The 18,441-nt window shown below is 33.7% G+C and overlaps 1 protein-coding gene across 1 annotated transcript; it reads right to left on the reverse strand.

Moving 5' to 3' along the window:
- Positions 1-1,067: 1,067 nt before the first annotated feature.
- Positions 1,068-9,069, reverse strand: LOC110097124 (multiple organellar RNA editing factor 9, chloroplastic). Its single transcript, XM_020823367.2, has 5 exons — positions 8,607-9,069; positions 2,576-2,673; positions 2,428-2,493; positions 1,451-1,623; positions 1,068-1,351 (listed from the first exon to the last, which is right to left on the reverse strand). The coding sequence occupies exons 1-4, from the start codon at positions 8,987-8,989 to the stop codon at positions 1,451-1,453; spliced, it is 720 nt and encodes a 239-aa protein (XP_020679026.1). The 5' UTR covers positions 8,990-9,069; the 3' UTR covers positions 1,068-1,351.
- Between the last annotated feature and the right edge of the window lie 9,372 nt (positions 9,070-18,441).

An 18,441-nucleotide genomic window follows, 5' to 3' on the forward strand; every position in this document is an offset into this window, starting at 1 on the left:
GGCTCATATTTTGTTTTATTAAAAAATTTGTTGTGTTATAACAACTTTGAATAAAAAATTATTGCAGAAAGTGGTAGTGTAATTTTTTAATTTAAGGATTCACACAATTTTACACATAAATAAATAAAAAATTGTAAGGAATGTGAAAAATTTTATGTAAATATTTAGAAAAGAAAATCATAACATTAGACCCAATAAAAATAATTCATTATATAAATTAAAATTAAAAAATTTTGTTCATATCTCTAACTCGGAAAAAAAAACTATATATTGTTTTTATTTTTTTATTTTTTTTTACGTCATGAGAATAGTAGAAAATACTATATGAATAGTGAAGGGGTCAATGTGGATTATTTAGACGTGAATTTGCTAAAATAACTTTTATACGATTTTGGCGTGCATTTTTAAGTGTTATGGCTAAATATTTGGTGCTTTATGATTTAAAAAATACATCAAAATCCATGCTTGTTAGATTAAATTTGTTTAGCAAATCAAAGATAAATAGAACAACATCAAATCTTTTTATCATATTAAGAGTCAAATTTTCATTTAAATCTAATAAAAAAACATTTATAATACTTACTAACCAACTCTTTTTAAGCTTACCCCTTTTTCTTTATGTAAATCGAATCTAATACATCTACTCTCTTAACCGAGTTATCAAAAGGTCAATGCTTTAGTGACCAAATCATATAAGATGACTCGCTCTAATATTATCTACCACCAGAGCTACGATTTATCAAAAGGTCAATGCTTTAGTGACCAAATCATCTAAGATGACTCGCTCTAATATTATCTACCACCAGAGCTACTCCAACAATTTCACCTATATACTCATTTTACATTATATCTCTAAGTATAAAACCACTCATCTAACTGAGCACCCTCATCTCTGCAACAATTAATTTTATGTTTCTCCTTTAATAGCCAACATTCTGCTATAATCATTCAGCAAAAATAGCGTTGATATCTATTTGGTTGAATTTTATAGTTATATTGACCTATTTTATCCAAAATAAAAAGTTAGCGTTGACATCAATGTTCCCAACCATGACAAAACAGAGCAATTTCACCAAATCAAAGACTGTCTAACACTTGAATTCATATTTCAGAGGGTTCAATTTTTGTCTCAGCTGCAACAGAACCAAAGGGGCATAAGAACAACACAGAGACAAGCACTTACCATTGATTGCTGACTCTCAAAGCATGCAAGACAAGGCAAAACATAAACCCTAACAATCCTATCAACTTCATCTCTAAACTATGCTGCTTCTTCTCCCCTTCCATTCTTAAATATGACTGGGAAACAAAATTGCTCATAAACTGCAGTCATGGGGAGAAGATACATTTCCTGTAAAAGAAAAAACAAATATAGGCACTATTAAGACTGAATTCAAATACAAAAGAAGGAGACAAACCATGAATTTAAGTAGTTATTTTAAATGAATACTTATGAAGAAGCTGATTCTGGTTGAGGGGTTCCAGTTCTTGCCCTCCTCCGGTCTGGAGGAGTGCCATCTCTTTGCCTCACATATTTCTTGCTTTCGTATTTTGAGCTTCTTTGCTTGGGTTGATAGGTAGGGTACTTGCAGGGAATTATTTCCCCATTTATGTATTTATCGCCTGATAAAAGGAATGAGAATATAAAATATGGATATTAAACCGGTTAAACTAGATGAAATGGAGATTAAGGCTTCGTTTGGGACGGCTTTTTTACTGCTTCTTGAAGCAGCTTTCTAGTATAAAATTTTAAATTTCTATACTAAAAAGCTGCTTCATGAAGCAATAAAAAAGTCTTCCCAGGGACAGCTTTCTTACTGTTGCATAAAATTTTTTATTAAAAAGCTTCTTTAAGAAGTAGAAAGAAAGTTGTATCTAAACGAAGCCCAAGTTCATGTCATTTGTATATGTATGAGGAATGACTTATCATGTATTTCAGATGAAGATTAATGAGTTTATGGTTTGATTTGTGTCGCAAGAATCTTTACACAGTTAAAAATTATTCAATGAATTTCTGAAAACAATATTATTCGGTGTCCTTTCGTGCATCATGGGTTGTTAAGAATTCAAAAAGAATGAAGCAGGCGTCTTTATTTCTGAATGTATTTTTAGGCTTCATTTGGGACAGTTTTCTTACTGTTTTTTAAAATAACTTTTTAATACAAAATTCTTTTATTTTTTTACTAAAAAACTACTTTAAAAAATAGTAAGAAAGAAATCCCAAATGAAACTTTAATATGCAGAAGAGTTTTTGAGTTGATAAATTGAATACTGAGACACAAAGCAAAACTTTTTATTTAGCATGGCAAGTTTCTTTTATGCCTAGAGTTATATGAAACATTTCTTATAGATAAATCAAAAACTCTCTCAATTTCTTATATCAGTTCAACTATTCAAAAACTAGAAGTCAAAACCATCAGAACTAACCTCCGTAGTCTTTGTTCTTGACATCAATGTAGGAATCGGGCAACACCCAAAGAACACCAGGTAATCCTACATAACAAATGATTATATGATTAACCATCTGATAACCAAAGAATGTAAACATTAATTTTAACAACAGAAAAGGTTTTACCCTTGAATTTTTCAGATGTCTCCTCAGAAACGGTGCACTGAAAACCTGTGTAAGTGGTAGTACTAAACGCATACATGTTCTTCTTGGCTTCCTCCATGCTGTACAAGACCATGGTCCACAAAAGAGAAGAATTCCATTAAAAAAATGGGGATTATTTTTGCGCTCCTTACATTTATATCTTGCTCAAATACAGTAAAAGTAGTATTTGTGGAACTTATTTTCTTCATTAATCTCAAGATAAAGAATAGCAAATCTCTGGATCCCTGAATTTTACTGATCAAATTTTGTTCTAAACAGTGAATAAAATCAAGTAAATATTTGTTGCCTGAATACTTGCAGGATTGAACATCAAATCTAAAGATATAGTTGTTATCAAATATCAAGCTATCTAAATCTTAAATTTTTGTAATTCTAACAACTTTATATATTTATCCAGTTGTAGTTAGAGGAGTGCGAATGGTGAACTTAATCAAGGAGGAGATGGCGGCTGCTGGCACAGCAATCAAAATCGGAGTCTAGAAATGCAACTTCGAGTTCAGTCACTAATTGAAAACACTAAAGCAAAGGAAGACTTCTGTCATGTATATTAAAAACTTATGTTTGTTATTTTGGGTTTGCTTGAAGAGTTAAAAACATCAAAGACAGGAAGAGAGGGCGAATGAATAGAAGAGAGAAAAATGATACATAAAAAATAAATACTAGTAAAGGCAAAGGAAGTGGAAAATATTGGAGTGCAATATTTTGTATCACGTACTAATCCAAGATTTAGTGGAATATCTATCTATAGGTGCAGTCGTGGATGCAGTAGCCAAACCATGTAATCTCATCCCTTGTTTTCTAATATTTTCTTGCAATTCTTTTATCAATTGTTCTTGTGCTCATCGTTGTCGTTGTGCGCATAACTCTCCCCCTAACAACTAATATCAAAGCCCAGTTTTGAAGTACTACAGGAAAAGTGAAAGCAATGAAGTCCGTGGATGAGAAGCTGAAGATGAACAAGTTCAATGACAAGTATTCCAAGTACTCGAAGATATAAATCAATGGAAATCAATGACAGAGAATTACATCTACCTCTGTTAGAGACAAAGCCAACAACAATGAGCTAAGCATACATTAGAGCAGACAGAATATGAGAGTTGTACGCATGACACTAATGAAGGACATTTTTTTGCAACATACTATACGAGAAGGCCACAGCTAGAGTACTGAATGCTACTAGACATATATAAGAAATCACCTATAATGAATACGATATATCTAATGAAGAAACTTCTACAGTAGATCATATTAGTAAATTTAATATGTTCATAAGTCAGTTAAGTTCAATATATATTTGATAATAAAGTTTGTAAACTGAGCTTGCTATTATTGTTTTCAGAGAGCTAGTGTGAAATTGAGATAGCAATCAATGGTTCATGTGGTCTACAAAGTTGGAACTCAATGATGTTTGTGACTTAATCGTAAGTAAGTACATCTGAACACTAGAATTAAGTGAAAGCTCTTCTACTGCTCTCAATTTTGAGAGGAAAGGGAGCACTTGCAAAAGGATATAATATTGAATAAAGATAAAAAATCTTGGATAAGTCAATCCAAAGGTGATTGTGGTGCTTGTTGGAAAAATTGTATAACTAGCCATATGAGAAGAGACCGCCACCGAATGAAGGGTGGATAGAGTTCAAATGAAAAAGATGAATTTGTGAATGCTGCAAGTGAAAAAATTTCTGATGCACTAATCCTCAAAGCTAAAATTCTTATAGAAACAAGATCTCGGACTCAAGTATATCTTTTCACTCTACTCCACATAAAAATCTAAATTTTATCTTATTGATAATGAGCACTTAAGCATTATGGGAAAATGATGTGTAAATTAAGACCATTAAGGAGACTATGTGGAAGCTTCACAAGGTGAGACCCATACCAGACTCAACGCAATACCTGATATCTATTATAAAATTGTATGAAATATGAAATAGGTTACATCTCGACCATTTATACTGATATTTAGAAAAGGACCAAGGGTGCTATGTCGAGCTCATGGAAGTAAAGATGTCACTTTGTATATGAAATCAAACACAAGAATGATGGAAGCACCTGTGGACTCAAATTCTAACTTATATGCTAGCAAAGGTTGTGACACATGACTGAGACAGGAATAAGGGTGTTGCATTCAATTATTAACCTTTTAAATTTAAAGTCTCCGGATTTTATTTTTGTGAAAATTATATATTTGAAAAGCAGGGGAATTTTAGCTTTGCATTAACTAAAAAACAATACAAGATTAACAAATTAGAGCTTATACACACTGATGTGAGGACAAAGCCCAACGAAATCCCTTAAAAACTCGTTATGGTACATCACCTTTGCTCTGATTCCACCAAGAGGATTTGTGTGTGTGTGTGTGTGTGTTTTAATAAATCTAACTTGTTTGCTTGTTTCAAGAGACGGAAATTAATAGGGAATGAGTCTGCTGCAACAATCAAGTGCCTGAAATCAAATAGTAGCGTAAAATAATATGGTAAGGAGTTCAGAAAATTTTGAGCAACTAAATATGTATGGAAAAGCTGCATCCAAGAACACATCAAAATTATTGAGTCCATGAAAAAACTCAGAATGCAAAGCTAAGAGTATCAGGTTGCAGGTTGGATTTCTAAAGGCTTTATGAACTGACGTTGTGAATATTGCAATTTATTTAATCAACATAGGGCCGTCAATTTCAAAAGGTTATAAGTTAATTTAAAAGTATGAACTAGCAAGGATGTAAAGCTCATTAATTTTAAAATGTAGGGATGTCTTTTTAATATGCATGTGAAATTTATTGAATGATACTTCATTCATTATGGAGTTGATGGTCCAAGTCATTGATTTTGGGATGAAAAAATTGAAAGATATATAGTTGCATGGCGCCAATTTCAATTAGATTGTCATCTATAAAGATAGATCTCATAATGGAAGAGGACAAGCCAGTATGGGTGAATAGGTTGAGCTTGAGGAGGTACATGATGTGCGGGTAAATGTTCAAATAAATAACAATATTAAGATAAAGGTCGAGCCAAACACGCTAATGATTGATTGGGTTAGAAAAAATCTTAATAGATGGTCGAACCTAAACACATATACTCTCTTTCCTTGCTTTACTTATTGCAACTAGATGTTGGTGAACCTAATGGTGCAATGTAGAATAACTATTCTATCAAGTGAAAGTTACCAAAGAACACAAAAAGTTTAAAGAAATGACCTTCCAGGATCAAGGAACGCTGCAATAAGAAAAGACACAACGTTAGAGTTGTTGTAAATGGATGTGAAAATAAGGCTAGCAGATTACCGTTGATAGATTGAAATACTGCAAAGCCTAGGTCAACCCTCATGGATAATTGAATGTGTCATACAAAGATGTTTCTTGAAAGTATTGACAAAAAGGACCAAAATGGTTGTTTCTTAAAATATTACATCAAAAATATAATCACCAAATTTGAGATTTTAAATATGGAGCTTAATCTTCGCATTAATCCCCATATAATTTTGCAAATGTCTTGGTAATTATCCCCATTTTTTATAATTTTTGCTCAAAATGATTGCCAAAATCAAGCAAGATTTTTTACCAAAATTCTTGCAAGATTGCAGTACAAATTTGATGATGTGATTGTTAACAAAAATCAAAACATCAAAAACTCAAGCTTGTTTTCCTCCCAGACCTTACAACTCTTTAAAAGGAAAAATAAATAAATAGTTGCCTCGGAGGTACAGCTCTTTATTGAAGCAACTAGCACCACCACTGTTGGTTCTTCGAATGGAGGCTAAGACGAAAGCCAACAACTTGCTCCAATATGAGAGGTTAAGAGCCAAAATTTTGTCAGAAAAGCAACATTTGACTTTGAAATTGGAGCTAAACCTAGTAAATCATGGAGGCCAATTATTGTAATTGGAAAGTGAGCCCTAAGAGTTGTTAATTTGTAGAGATGATCGACAAAAAAGTCTCTCAAGAAAGGATCAGTGTTTAGTGGTTATTTGGCCAGCCATGCAGGACAAAAGTCAATGACACTGGTGAGGTTCAATGCACCCACTTAGTGACAATAGTTATGTGGTTTTGTGATCAGTTCTTATATGGCTAATTATGGCTGCGGAGTAGGTATGAACAATTAACTTGATAGACAAGGAGGGAGTGGCTAGTGAGAAAGCAGATAAGATTAGAGAATAGAATTGCAAGTCTGAGTTCAATAACTGATTGAAAACAATCCTATATGTTTTTGAGGTTTTGGATTTGCTTGAAGAGTAAAAATATTAAAGAGAGAGAGAGAGAGAGAGAGAGAGAGAGAGAGAGGCATACAGGATTTAAAGGAGAAAGGAACTAGATAAAGAAAAAAAATATAGAAAGACATAAGAAAGAATGGAAAATATTGAAGAGGAATGGTTGGATTCTACATTTGCCTTGGGTCTAATGGAATATCTATCTTTATGTGACCATGGCAGGGGTGGGGTGAATTTATCAAACCATGTAAATCTTTTCTATACTTTTGTGGCGTTTTCTTGTAATTTTGTTATATCTCATTATTGTACTCATCATTGCTGCATGCACACTCTTAGCCAATAGAAAGATGTAAGTATAAATCAACAATTATAGCATAATGAATAGAGAAGGAACAAAAAATCATCAAGAACAATTACTGTTGTCTTAGTCTATCATCCATAAATATTGGGACAATATAGAAATGTACAATAAATGAGCAAAAGACTTGACCCAGTTCTTGGCTACCACAGATATTTGCTTCAAAAGTGATTAGGCAATATATTTATTTTGCGAGCATGCAACCCACCAAATTCCCTTCCCGGATAAACAAATATGTATGAGTTGGATATTTTATGGCAACCGAAGCTGACAATTTGATTATAAATAGATGATTTAATAAATTGGATAACAGAATATGTTGATACTTGATAGCACATAAAATGCACTACATTTGGGCAGGTTAAAAGTTCTTAAAGTAATATGAAGTATCATAACTAGAAATGATAAATAGTTAACCTCCTTGTAAAATAAATAATGAAGTTTTGAATGAAACTGCAAAGTCATCCCATAGTTTCAGCAAATTGATATGGCTGATCCTCTCATGCAAACCTCATCTAATAATCAGTCTCATAAATCATACTAAGAAACAGTAAAATTCCACACTAAAGAAGAAAACTGCAATTGAATTGTATGAAGCTATGCAACTTACCCATGAAAATCCTAATTGTCACCATGCAAAGAATAAATGTGATAAAAGCATACAAATTTGCTTGAATGCCACAGGAAGTCACTCAAATTAAGTAACAAATTACCCTTCAAATCCTTTCTGAAGGCAAATCATCATTTTCAAAAAGAGAAAATTCAAGCTTTTCCCTAGTATTTCTTTTAATATTATTTTGTTGCAAGTACATATTAGGAACCGGTTGGGGCTAAGGCTTAAAAGATGAACTCCATTAAAGTGAGTTTCATTGATATTTGATCGTTCTACATGAATTGCCATCTTGTGAACTCGTTTCTGGTGCTTGTTTGAACTGTAGTGAGTTTCATAATTACCTATCATCTCATTAATTTAAAATACTGTATCTTTATTGAAACTAAAATTAACATTCTAACCAGTCCTCCTTATAGTTTTCATGTTGGTATAATTATAGCTTAAGCAAAACACAAAAGGATGAATTCAAAGTGTTTGTAAGCAGAACTCACTTTTCGCCTTTATAAAGACTAGTTCCTAGAATGGGAACTCGCTCTCATTAACTTTCTTCCAAATACAATGGAATTCAATTCCCAACTCAGTTTCAATCACTTTCAAAACTTTGTTTGAAACAAAATGACAGAGAAAATATACAAATGCTTAAAATTCAAGACTTCAAAATCTAGCAACTCTTACAATTTAATGATATTTGGGTTATTTAAATTCATAATATTTTTTTTCACTGGTCGAATTACTACTCTTGTGACAAATTAGAAAGACCGGAGGAAGACTTTTCCGCAAAATATATACTATCAAGTAAAGTCCAAGTATTTTACCTTCCAACAACAGTGGCGAGAGTATTGAGATAGGTATCAATCATCTGCTCCCTGGTGGGCGCTGGATCCTTGGGAAACTCCATTACGATGAGCCAATGATTGTAGTCGCAACCAGGAAGCAGTATCGTCTCTCTCGGCTCGCTACTACTGCTCCTCCTTGATGAGTAGTCCCCATCCACTGCCATAGCCCTAACTCCACCTTTCCCCACCCGTCGAACCACCGGAGATCGATGGCTGAAAAAGGAAAGACCCGTTGGCCTTCCTCTCTGAGGCAATAGGAGAACAGGACGCGCGAGCATCGAGTTAGGGTTCTGAGAGGACGTGGAGTGCTGGTAGGAAATTAGGGTTTTTAGGTGGAGAGAGGGGTAGTTCATCGTCGCCATTGTAGGGTTGATGAGCTCGAGCAGCTAGAGGAGATAAGGGTCACCCGGAGATAAAAAGAAAACGGAAATCGCCGAAGATATTTCTCTTCTGCGATGGTTTTGGATTACATTTGTTTGGTCTGTAGCTGATCCTGACCGTTTAATCGGTGCAAATAAATTTTTTTTTTTCAAGATTTTTATGGAGAGGTGATTATTGCGATGACGTCATAAAATATGAGACTTATGTAAAGCTAAAATTTTCACGATGGTTTGATAAAGATAATTATAAAAATATTAGAGCTACAAATAAAATTAGAGAAAATAACCATAGATAATATCGTCACATAAAATATCGGCCTTCCGATGATATGATTAAGAGAGTAGATGTATTAGATCCAATATAACAAGAAAAATAGGAAAAAATTATTAGGTCAGGACACCTAACGTAGCTTTACATCCGGACGCTAATAACATGTCGCCACGTGCTCTTACTTTTTATCGTGCCGCCCGACGTCCCGACCAGGAACGGAACCTGGTATTGCTATGTTCGTGTATTGCTAGGTATTGCTCGGTATTGTTAGGTATTGTTTGGTATTACTAGGTATTGCTTGGCAATAACGAGAAATACCGCTCTGTCAAGACCAATACCAAGCAATACCTAGCAATATTGAGCAATACCTAGCAAAACCAGGGTATTTGCTCGGTATTGCTCGGTATTACTCGATATTGCTAGGTATTGGACTTGAGAGAGCGGTATTTCTCGTTATTGCCGACCAATACCAAGAAATATCGAGCAATACCTAGCAATACCCCGGTTTGCACAAATCAGTCAATATAGCGATACCGGGTCATGGTCGTCGGGTCGCGCAGTAAAGTGTAAGAGCACGTGGCGATATATTATTGGCATCCGGATGTAAAGCTACGTCACGTGTCTGGACCAAATAAAAGTTCAAAAATAGGAGTAGGTCTAAAGCAACTTGTGCATAGAAGCATCCTTACAGGCAAAGGCAATAAAATAACATCTCAAAAAAGAAGCTAAGAAAATAATAATATCTCTCAATGAAATGTTAAAATAAGAACAAAAAATCCTCCTAATGAATATGGACAATCCTTTTTCTTTTGTAGCTTGATTAGTCAAGTGATGAAATAAATTACATTCCAAAAAGCAAAAAATAATACTTTAGATGCATAGGCGCACTTAGCTTGATTAGTCAAATGGAGAAATCAATTACTTTTTAAAACTAAAAATGTTACTTAAATGGCATAAATGTAACTTGTTTTGCTTTTTCATACAAAAAATTTGTGAATGACATGTCAGATTGCTTCATGAACATCAAATAAAGTTCTAATAAAGATCTATAACGCTCAACGATTGACATCTTCGAAAAGGTTCTCTTAGCAAGGGCATTCGATAAGAATAAGGCTTCATTTGGAACGGCTTTCTCACTGCTTCTTAAAACAGCTTTTTAGTACAAAAATTTAATTTTTGTACTAGAAAGCTGCTTTAAGAAGCAGTAAAAAAGCCGCCCCAAACGAAGCCTAAGTTTTTAACTTACCTCTTTACTCTAAACTTATAACCTGATGTAAGAATAATAAGGGACTCCAACTGAAGAATTGGAGTTGCTAGATACTCTAAACTTGCTCCAATTGATGTCCCCTCACTAAAAAGGATCACATGGGTGAAGTCATTGCCTATGAACAACACTTAAAACAAAACCTACTATCAAGCTATGCCATGTTGAGCAACATTAGCCCAACCCTCTTAGAGAAAAGGATAGGGTGATCACACATAGAGAACCCTGCCTTTTTAAGTGCCTAATCACCTTCTTCGAAATGTAAGAACCAAGAGTGGTAGATCCGACCACAATGGTCCAGAAAGGATAGAACATAAAATCAATAACCTTCGTAGGCTAATGCTAGATTGATTATGAAGATTTCATAATAAGCACGTTGAATATACAACATAAGCTCCTTAAGCAAATCTAGATAATTATAAGCATTTGTTATGAGTTGTTTTAGTTTTAGGCCTTTTTGCTCATGCATGTTATCTCACCTTGGTAATGCTCTATAAATAGAGACCTTGGGTTGATGTAAGAGTTGGGGAAAAATCTGAAAAGCTTATTTTTATTTCCTCCAAATGTGGTGTCTCTATCTCTCCCTCCCTCTCTCTCTCAAGAACATCTTCCAAGATCCTAACAGCATTCATTATTGATTGATTCTCTAAGTAAGACATACTCAATAGGTTGATGATCTTTTGGGTCTAAAACATGCTACTCCTACTAATGTTGCTATTGATTCTTTTTTTTTTTTTTTTCATATTTTGTGGATCAAAAAATGATAGAGTGTTACTCATTGATTCTCTCCCTCTCTAAATCTTGAGCATTAACATTAACGAGAATATTTCGTAAATGTAAAGTGCATTTATTTTAAAAATAGTTGTGGCAAGCACAAAATCAGTAAGGCATTAAATAATGATGATTGTACAACTAGATTGAAGTTATAATATATAAAATATAAATGAGATCTTTGTGCTAAATTTATAACAAAAAATTGAGAACAATTCGAATTCTTTAGATACTCTCTAATCAAACCAAAATAAAAATTTTGTTAGTTTGAGATTAATTCCCATTAAGGTTTCATTTGGGATAACTTTTGGTCATTATTTTTTTACTATTTTAAAAAATTGTACTAAAAATTTGTTATAAAAAGCGGTAAGAAAACAATCCGAAATGAACGAAGCCTACAATTGAATCAAAATCATCAAAATAATAAATCATACAAATACAAATAATTTAAGTGTATAGATGAGATAATATTAGCATTGATGATAAATACATTGGAAGTTATATAATAAGTGTTAGGTGATGAGTATATCTAATTTTAAAACATGAAATTATCAATCCAATAGCAAGTAAAATAAATAATAAAATAATCATCAAAATATCAAACATCACAAAAGAGAACATAGAATTTTAAAATATTTTAAATATTTATCTACAATAACTTTTAAACCAACTTTGCTAACATCCACAATTGCACCAAACAAAGCCTTACTTAGGCTTCATTCGAAATGATTTTCTTACTGTTTTATAAAGTTGTTGTAGAGAAAATAATATCTTAAAATTATTGTAAAAATAAATTCCTAGTACATTTTTTTTTAAAGCAACGAAAACACAGTGGCCAAAATAGAGATTGTGGTTGCGATTTGAAAAACAAAACAGTAAAAATATCATCTCAAACGAAGCCTCCGTAAAGACTTTGAAAATTAGCTGTAATTTGTATATTTATCCTTCCTTAAATCAAATTTATATCTTTACATTCATCATTTTTCAAAGAAAAACCCTAAATTAAAGTTTACTAATAGTCTCTTGAGCCGATGCAATATTACTTTACAATGAGGAAAAATAGCTAAGTCGGTGGATTGAGGTCGGAGGAACCGTAGTCGGTGGACTGAGATCAAGGGTATTGTTATCGAGAGAAAGACGAGGTTGGAGGGACTACAACCGAGCAATAGAGGTTGGGGAGACTATTATTATGTGATAGTGGTTAGAGAGATTACAGTTGACAGGCGATGGAGTTCGCAAGTTTGGTGGCAACAATGGAGTGAAAGTCCAGTGAAGGTCCGACGGTGAACGACTATTGCTAGGTTGTCCAATGGAGATCAACGGTTGGGTCGTGGTGGAGATGCAGACGGGTGGAGCTTTAGGATGTATAAAGCTTCATAGTTTTCTCCAATCTCCAGCTAAAAAGGTCTCCCTCATATACGGGATAAATTATTTTATGCAGACGCCGAATGTAGCTCTACATCGGAAGACCAACCAGAATGAGCCACATCAGCAATACCGAGCAGTGCAAAGCCGCGATATCGAGCGGTACCGAGCTGTGGTACCGACATGGCTCATTCTGCTTGGTCTTCGGAAGGCATTTGGCATCTGCACAGAATAATTTCTCCATATAAGGAGTAGGGTCTATTTATATATTTTTAGAGTGGTATGTTCCGTAAACATAAAGAAGAACCAGGGCAAACTTGGAATGCTCTATTAGACGGTCCATATTAATTCCCTCAATTATAGAGTGTTCATTTAATATTTAAGTACCTTAATAATATTAGAATTAAATAATATTGGTCTCATTGGATTTGTCTCATCGAGCCGCTCGATTTAACTATAAGTATAATATATTTGGATACCATTCACTCATCAAATTAATGTCCTAAAGCTTCTAAATATGCTTTGAGCCTTTGATACAAGCCAATTTGGGATCAGATTGAACCGAATTTAGTGTTGTTGGGTTCGTCTTGCCAAGATGTTCAGTTTGACTATAAGTTTGCTTAGATTGGGTTCAGATATTCCCAAATTTAATTTTGAAAGTTTCCAATTAAACTTTGCCTTAAGATTAGTGCACGATCATGATAATTTATTGGTGACTTATCACTTCTGATGAGGACTAGGGATGCAAACGAGTCAATTCGAGCTCGAATCACAACTGGCTTAAGCTTAAACTTAATTAATTAATCGAGTTTGAGCTCGAGTTTTATTTTACAAGTTAAAGCAAGTTCATGGGCCAGCTCGTTTTTTGTGAAAGAGAAAAAAATAATTATGATTACAATATTATTATAATAAAATGATACAAATAAGAAATTAAAAGAAAAATAATAAATAATTACTTATTATTGAAAAGTGAGATACATTTTTTTTTAAATTATGAATGCTAATATAATTGGGTTTTTTTAACTAAACCTTCTTTAATAATTAATTAATGTATTAACCATTAAAAAAAATTAAAACTCGACAAAGTCACCCGTTTAATGGACGACTTTTTATTCAAGATAAGACGCCCATTTATACAACTATGGATGAGAAATAATTTTATAGTTGTATTATAAAGATTATAAGTTTAATATACCTTGAATAGTTGATGATAACTGTTTTTACAGTTGTACTATAGAAGATTGTAAATTTAATGTACCTTGAGCTTTGAAGTTTTAATTAGCAGTCACAATCCATCAGGTGTAAAGTTGTAAGGAGTTGTCATAGTCTATGAGCTGTAAAGTTATCTTATCAAATCATTATGTATTATCAATAACTGTATACATGTGTGTATTATCATGTCATATAGACAGGTAAAAATCTCATTAAATGATTTTGTTATGTCCATTCACATCATTCATTTGTTTTTATCATATTATATAAGTTTTTGCTGTACAGGTTTTTTGGATGAGTAAGATCTATTCCTTGAAACCTTATGTATTTCTGCCACTTCATATACATTACTTAGCAATGTACTCCTCTATAATGGATAAGATTCGAAGTATCCCAACGAAGCAAATGATTCAAGAGGGAAGTAGTTGGTTGAATAAAAGTTTGGCGTTCCCTACTAATGAGAGCCTTGAAGCGAAGAGTACATCTAATGAAATTTTTACGTGTTATGCATTCTTGGGGGGAAGACGAGGATTGTGTGGAAGATGAGGATTGTGTATTATGACATACGAATAATGAAGTTATGAAATTAAAGCTATATAGGGCTGGTAATGATCTTCGAGATGTGAGTTGGAGATATCTACAACATAGATTCAACGAACATGACAGGCACCTTGTTTTGCTATATTTTCTTAAGGGCTGAATTCATGAAATCGATCATGACAAAGAAGGTGTAGTTAAGGCAGGTGTTGGAAGGTCGATGCTTGGTATAAATCGTTGTATTATATACTAAGGTTGTGAAAATCAGATCGGACAACGAACCAGAAGAGTGAGAGGTTAACGGTTCTACCGTTTGACAGGTAGAACCAGGGTTGAACGAGATGATGTAATAAATAATAATATTATTAAAATTAATAAAATTAAAATAATATAATATAAGTATATGAGCATTTAATAATATTTATAAAATTTTAAAATATTTAATAAAATTATATACATGTAAATATCTTTAAGAATAATATATTTATAAGAATAATATTTAAGATAATATGCAAAACAAATTATTTGAGGTATTTAAAATAACTTGCATATACTATGGTGAAATTAATCATCATATTTAAAAAAAATTCTTTAAAAAGTTAAAAAATTATTAAACTAAAATATATTATTTAAAATTTAATTAAAACAAAAATAAAAAATTTTTTATAAACTGCACGGTTCTTTCTAACCCGGACCAGTTTAACAGTTCACCTGTTGAATTACCAGTTCAATCTGGTTTGATTTGGTTTGATGTAGAGCTGATTTTATAAGCTGGATCGGACCGGCCATTAGACCGGTTCACAGTTGAACCAGCCGGTCCAGTTCAGTTTTCAAAATAATATTATATACAATTCCTACAATAAGCTAATCGGTTGTGCTGAACAATGAAATAAAAGGAATTTTTGAATGAAGGAGATTCATAGTATATTCAATAAGAGTGAGTTTAACTTCAAATGTTGTCCAACTCAAATACGGCTCCAAATTCGTCTGCGATATCTACTTAAAAATATGTAAAATTATGTTGATGACCTTGTTTTATCTAAAATATATCATGATTCACCTAGTTATGAATATGTAAGATTATGCTCCAGTTTGTTATGTCGGGTTGTAATATTATTTGTATTTGTTCTTCAGTGAATATTAGTTTGGTGTGATTTAACTTTATTCGGTAGAAAGCTGTTAGTTTTTAAAAATTGTCGCCTTCAAAATACGACATTTCCACATACAAACCCAAAATCAAACCACTAAATCAACCCTAATCTTTCAAAATAATTCACTCAATTGAAGAAAAACACTAAAGGAAAGAGTTTGCCCACAAAAAAAAGAGCTTACCTCAAATTGGAATATTGCCCGAGTTCACGTGAGTTGGTGCGGCTTTTTTGCAATTAGGCAGTGGCGGAGCCATGAATTTTATTTAGTGGGGGCCTAAATTAAAATAATTATATTTGTCATCTCATCTAGAATATTAGAATAGATTAAGGTTTCGTTTGATTATTTGGTACATTTTGTAAAAGGTAGTTTTAAAAATATTATTTAAGAGAATGAAGGTTTCTAATTCGTAGTTTAAAATTTTTAATTAAAAAAATAAACTACTAAATATAAGATGAAGTATGCTTACAATTTATAGGATATATTCTCCATATTTAAAAAAAAATTTGAATAATAATATCATTGTCAATAAATTCATCTGGATCATATTTCAACCAAATAGAATCAATCCAACTTCTCTTTGTTGGCAAGCACTGCACCCATGTCAAGGGATATTGTAATACCATCGTCGGCTACAATATCAACTTTTACTTAGAGGCGAAATAGGAATGAATTATTTCATTTTCCAGGCACTAGGGGCCTCATTCGAGGCAAATTATTGTGTCCGGTGTCCGGATTCATCCGGACACCAATAAAAACACGTCATGTCACTCAAAAATATCGGGGCCTAGTGCATCCGAGTGAGATGACGTCTCTGAATTGGATATCTGCATGTCAGGTGAACACCACTGCTGGACCGTGGAGGGTGAACCGCAAGTTAAGGAAAATTTGAAGTCAACTGCTTTGAGGTATTTCCACAAACACCGGGACTGCAAGATCTTGTAGCTTTGGATTGTAGAGAGGAGGAAGAAGGGATATCTACAGACCTGCACGGTGGCCCAGTGGCCAAGTGTTCTTCATAAGCAATTACACTTTCCATTCCATTACACACATCCATACCAATTTCACCTGCATCGCTCGTGATCATGAGATGAACTTCACGGGCCTGGGATCCATGACCTACCCCTTCACACCAACCACCATGGCATTCCAGTCAATCTCTGGGAAAGGCGAGATGAGCTCAAAGTCAAATTTTATGAGAAGATGGCTCCATATTGCCTTTATCTGCAGGAATGCAAATGGTTGGAAGGTGATAACTTGTCTTCATCGTGATGGATGGAAGCTGATTTGCAAAGGCAGGTGAAGTGGGAACAATGTCCCTTTGGTATTACATACCCAGGGGTGGATCCAGCTTCATTTTTTAGGGTGGGCAAAAAAAAATTTTTTTGTGGGGGATGGACAAAAATACTTAGGATCGATTAAATGAGGGCAAAAAATTTTTTGAGAGGGGGCAAAATACTCAAAATATTTCAAAATATCTCACTAAAATTAAAAAAAAAAATTTTTGAGGGGGGCATTTGCTTATTTTAATTTCTTTTTTTTTTTAGCGGCGGGGGGGTGGGGGGCTCGTGCCAACATTTGCCCCCTCTCCCTCCGCCCATGGGCAGGGAAATGGTCATCGAATGGGAGGTAAAGGATTGGGGTAAGTCGTCCGTTAAGACCACTTTGATGAGTTTTTTTTTTTTAAACGATGGTTAATAAGTTAATTTAATGTTAAATTGGGTTTAGTTTAAAATTTTGAATAATATAATTAAGGACATTTTATATTAATATTTTAAAAAAGTTAGCATGCGAGTTCATAAATAGAGTTAGGACTCGCTCAAATTTGACTTAATTGTTCATTAAGCTCAACTTATAAGTCATTTATATAACCAAGCCCAAACGGACTCGCAAGCCATTTAACAAAATGAGCCCGAGCCGGCCCACGGGTTGGCTTGAGCAGCCCACGATGGTTTGGCGGTTTGGCACCAAGTTTTCTTCTTGCCCAGTGAAAGCGACTCCCGCAGCCCACTGGAAAACATAAAACCCTAACTTCTCCTTCTATAAACTTTCGCCGCACCTATTTTCTTCCCTTCCATCCCAAATCCACTTCCAGAAAATCCACCTACCAATTTTCCTTCCAAGGCCAGCTCTGATGAGCCTGCGGGACATGACCAGAATCGTTCTCCACGGCGGCGCAAAGGAGGCGCAGTCCGCAGGAGAACGCGCGTCGCGGTCAATTAAGGACAGCACCGGCGGAGGCGGCGGGACCTCGCCTTCGTCGTCAAATCGGGCGAGGCGGCTCACCAGTTCGATCGGGTCATCGAGGAATCTGAATACCGGCTTCATCTCCGACGAAGTTAAGCGGCAGAGGGCCGAGGAGGTTCTGCGCACCGTCATGTTTTTGAGCTGTTGGGGGCCGAACTGATGTGTTAAATCACGAGGAAAAAGCTTTTGTAGAGCTAATGGGTGCTTGTATTCTTTGAAGAATGAAATTAATAACCTTGAAGTTAAAAATGAAAATATAGAATTGGAAAAAAAAAATCAAAATATTTTAATATAAAATATATTAAGATGAATTTTAAAATTTTAAATAATATTTTAAACTGTTCATCTCAGCCTAAACTTATTTAAAATTTATTAAAAATTAAAATATATTTATTTATTATTTTCTAAAAAACTCTTTTTTTTTTTTTGAAACTAAAATACTACTCTTGCTTCTTAAGAAAATTCATGGATAAATTTTGGGCTGGGTCTTTATCAACTCGTTCCCAGTTGAACCAGCCAAACTAGCTGGTTCACTCCACTTTTCAAAACAATGGTATTTATCAACTTAACTATGAAATAAAACGAAGGAAAAAAAAAAAAAGATCAACATAACACAAA

This window comes from Dendrobium catenatum, unplaced genomic scaffold (assembly GCF_001605985.2).
Source record: "Dendrobium catenatum unplaced genomic scaffold, ASM160598v2 fragScaff_scaffold_1148, whole genome shotgun sequence".
NCBI classification, from domain to species: domain Eukaryota; kingdom Viridiplantae; phylum Streptophyta; class Magnoliopsida; order Asparagales; family Orchidaceae; genus Dendrobium; species Dendrobium catenatum.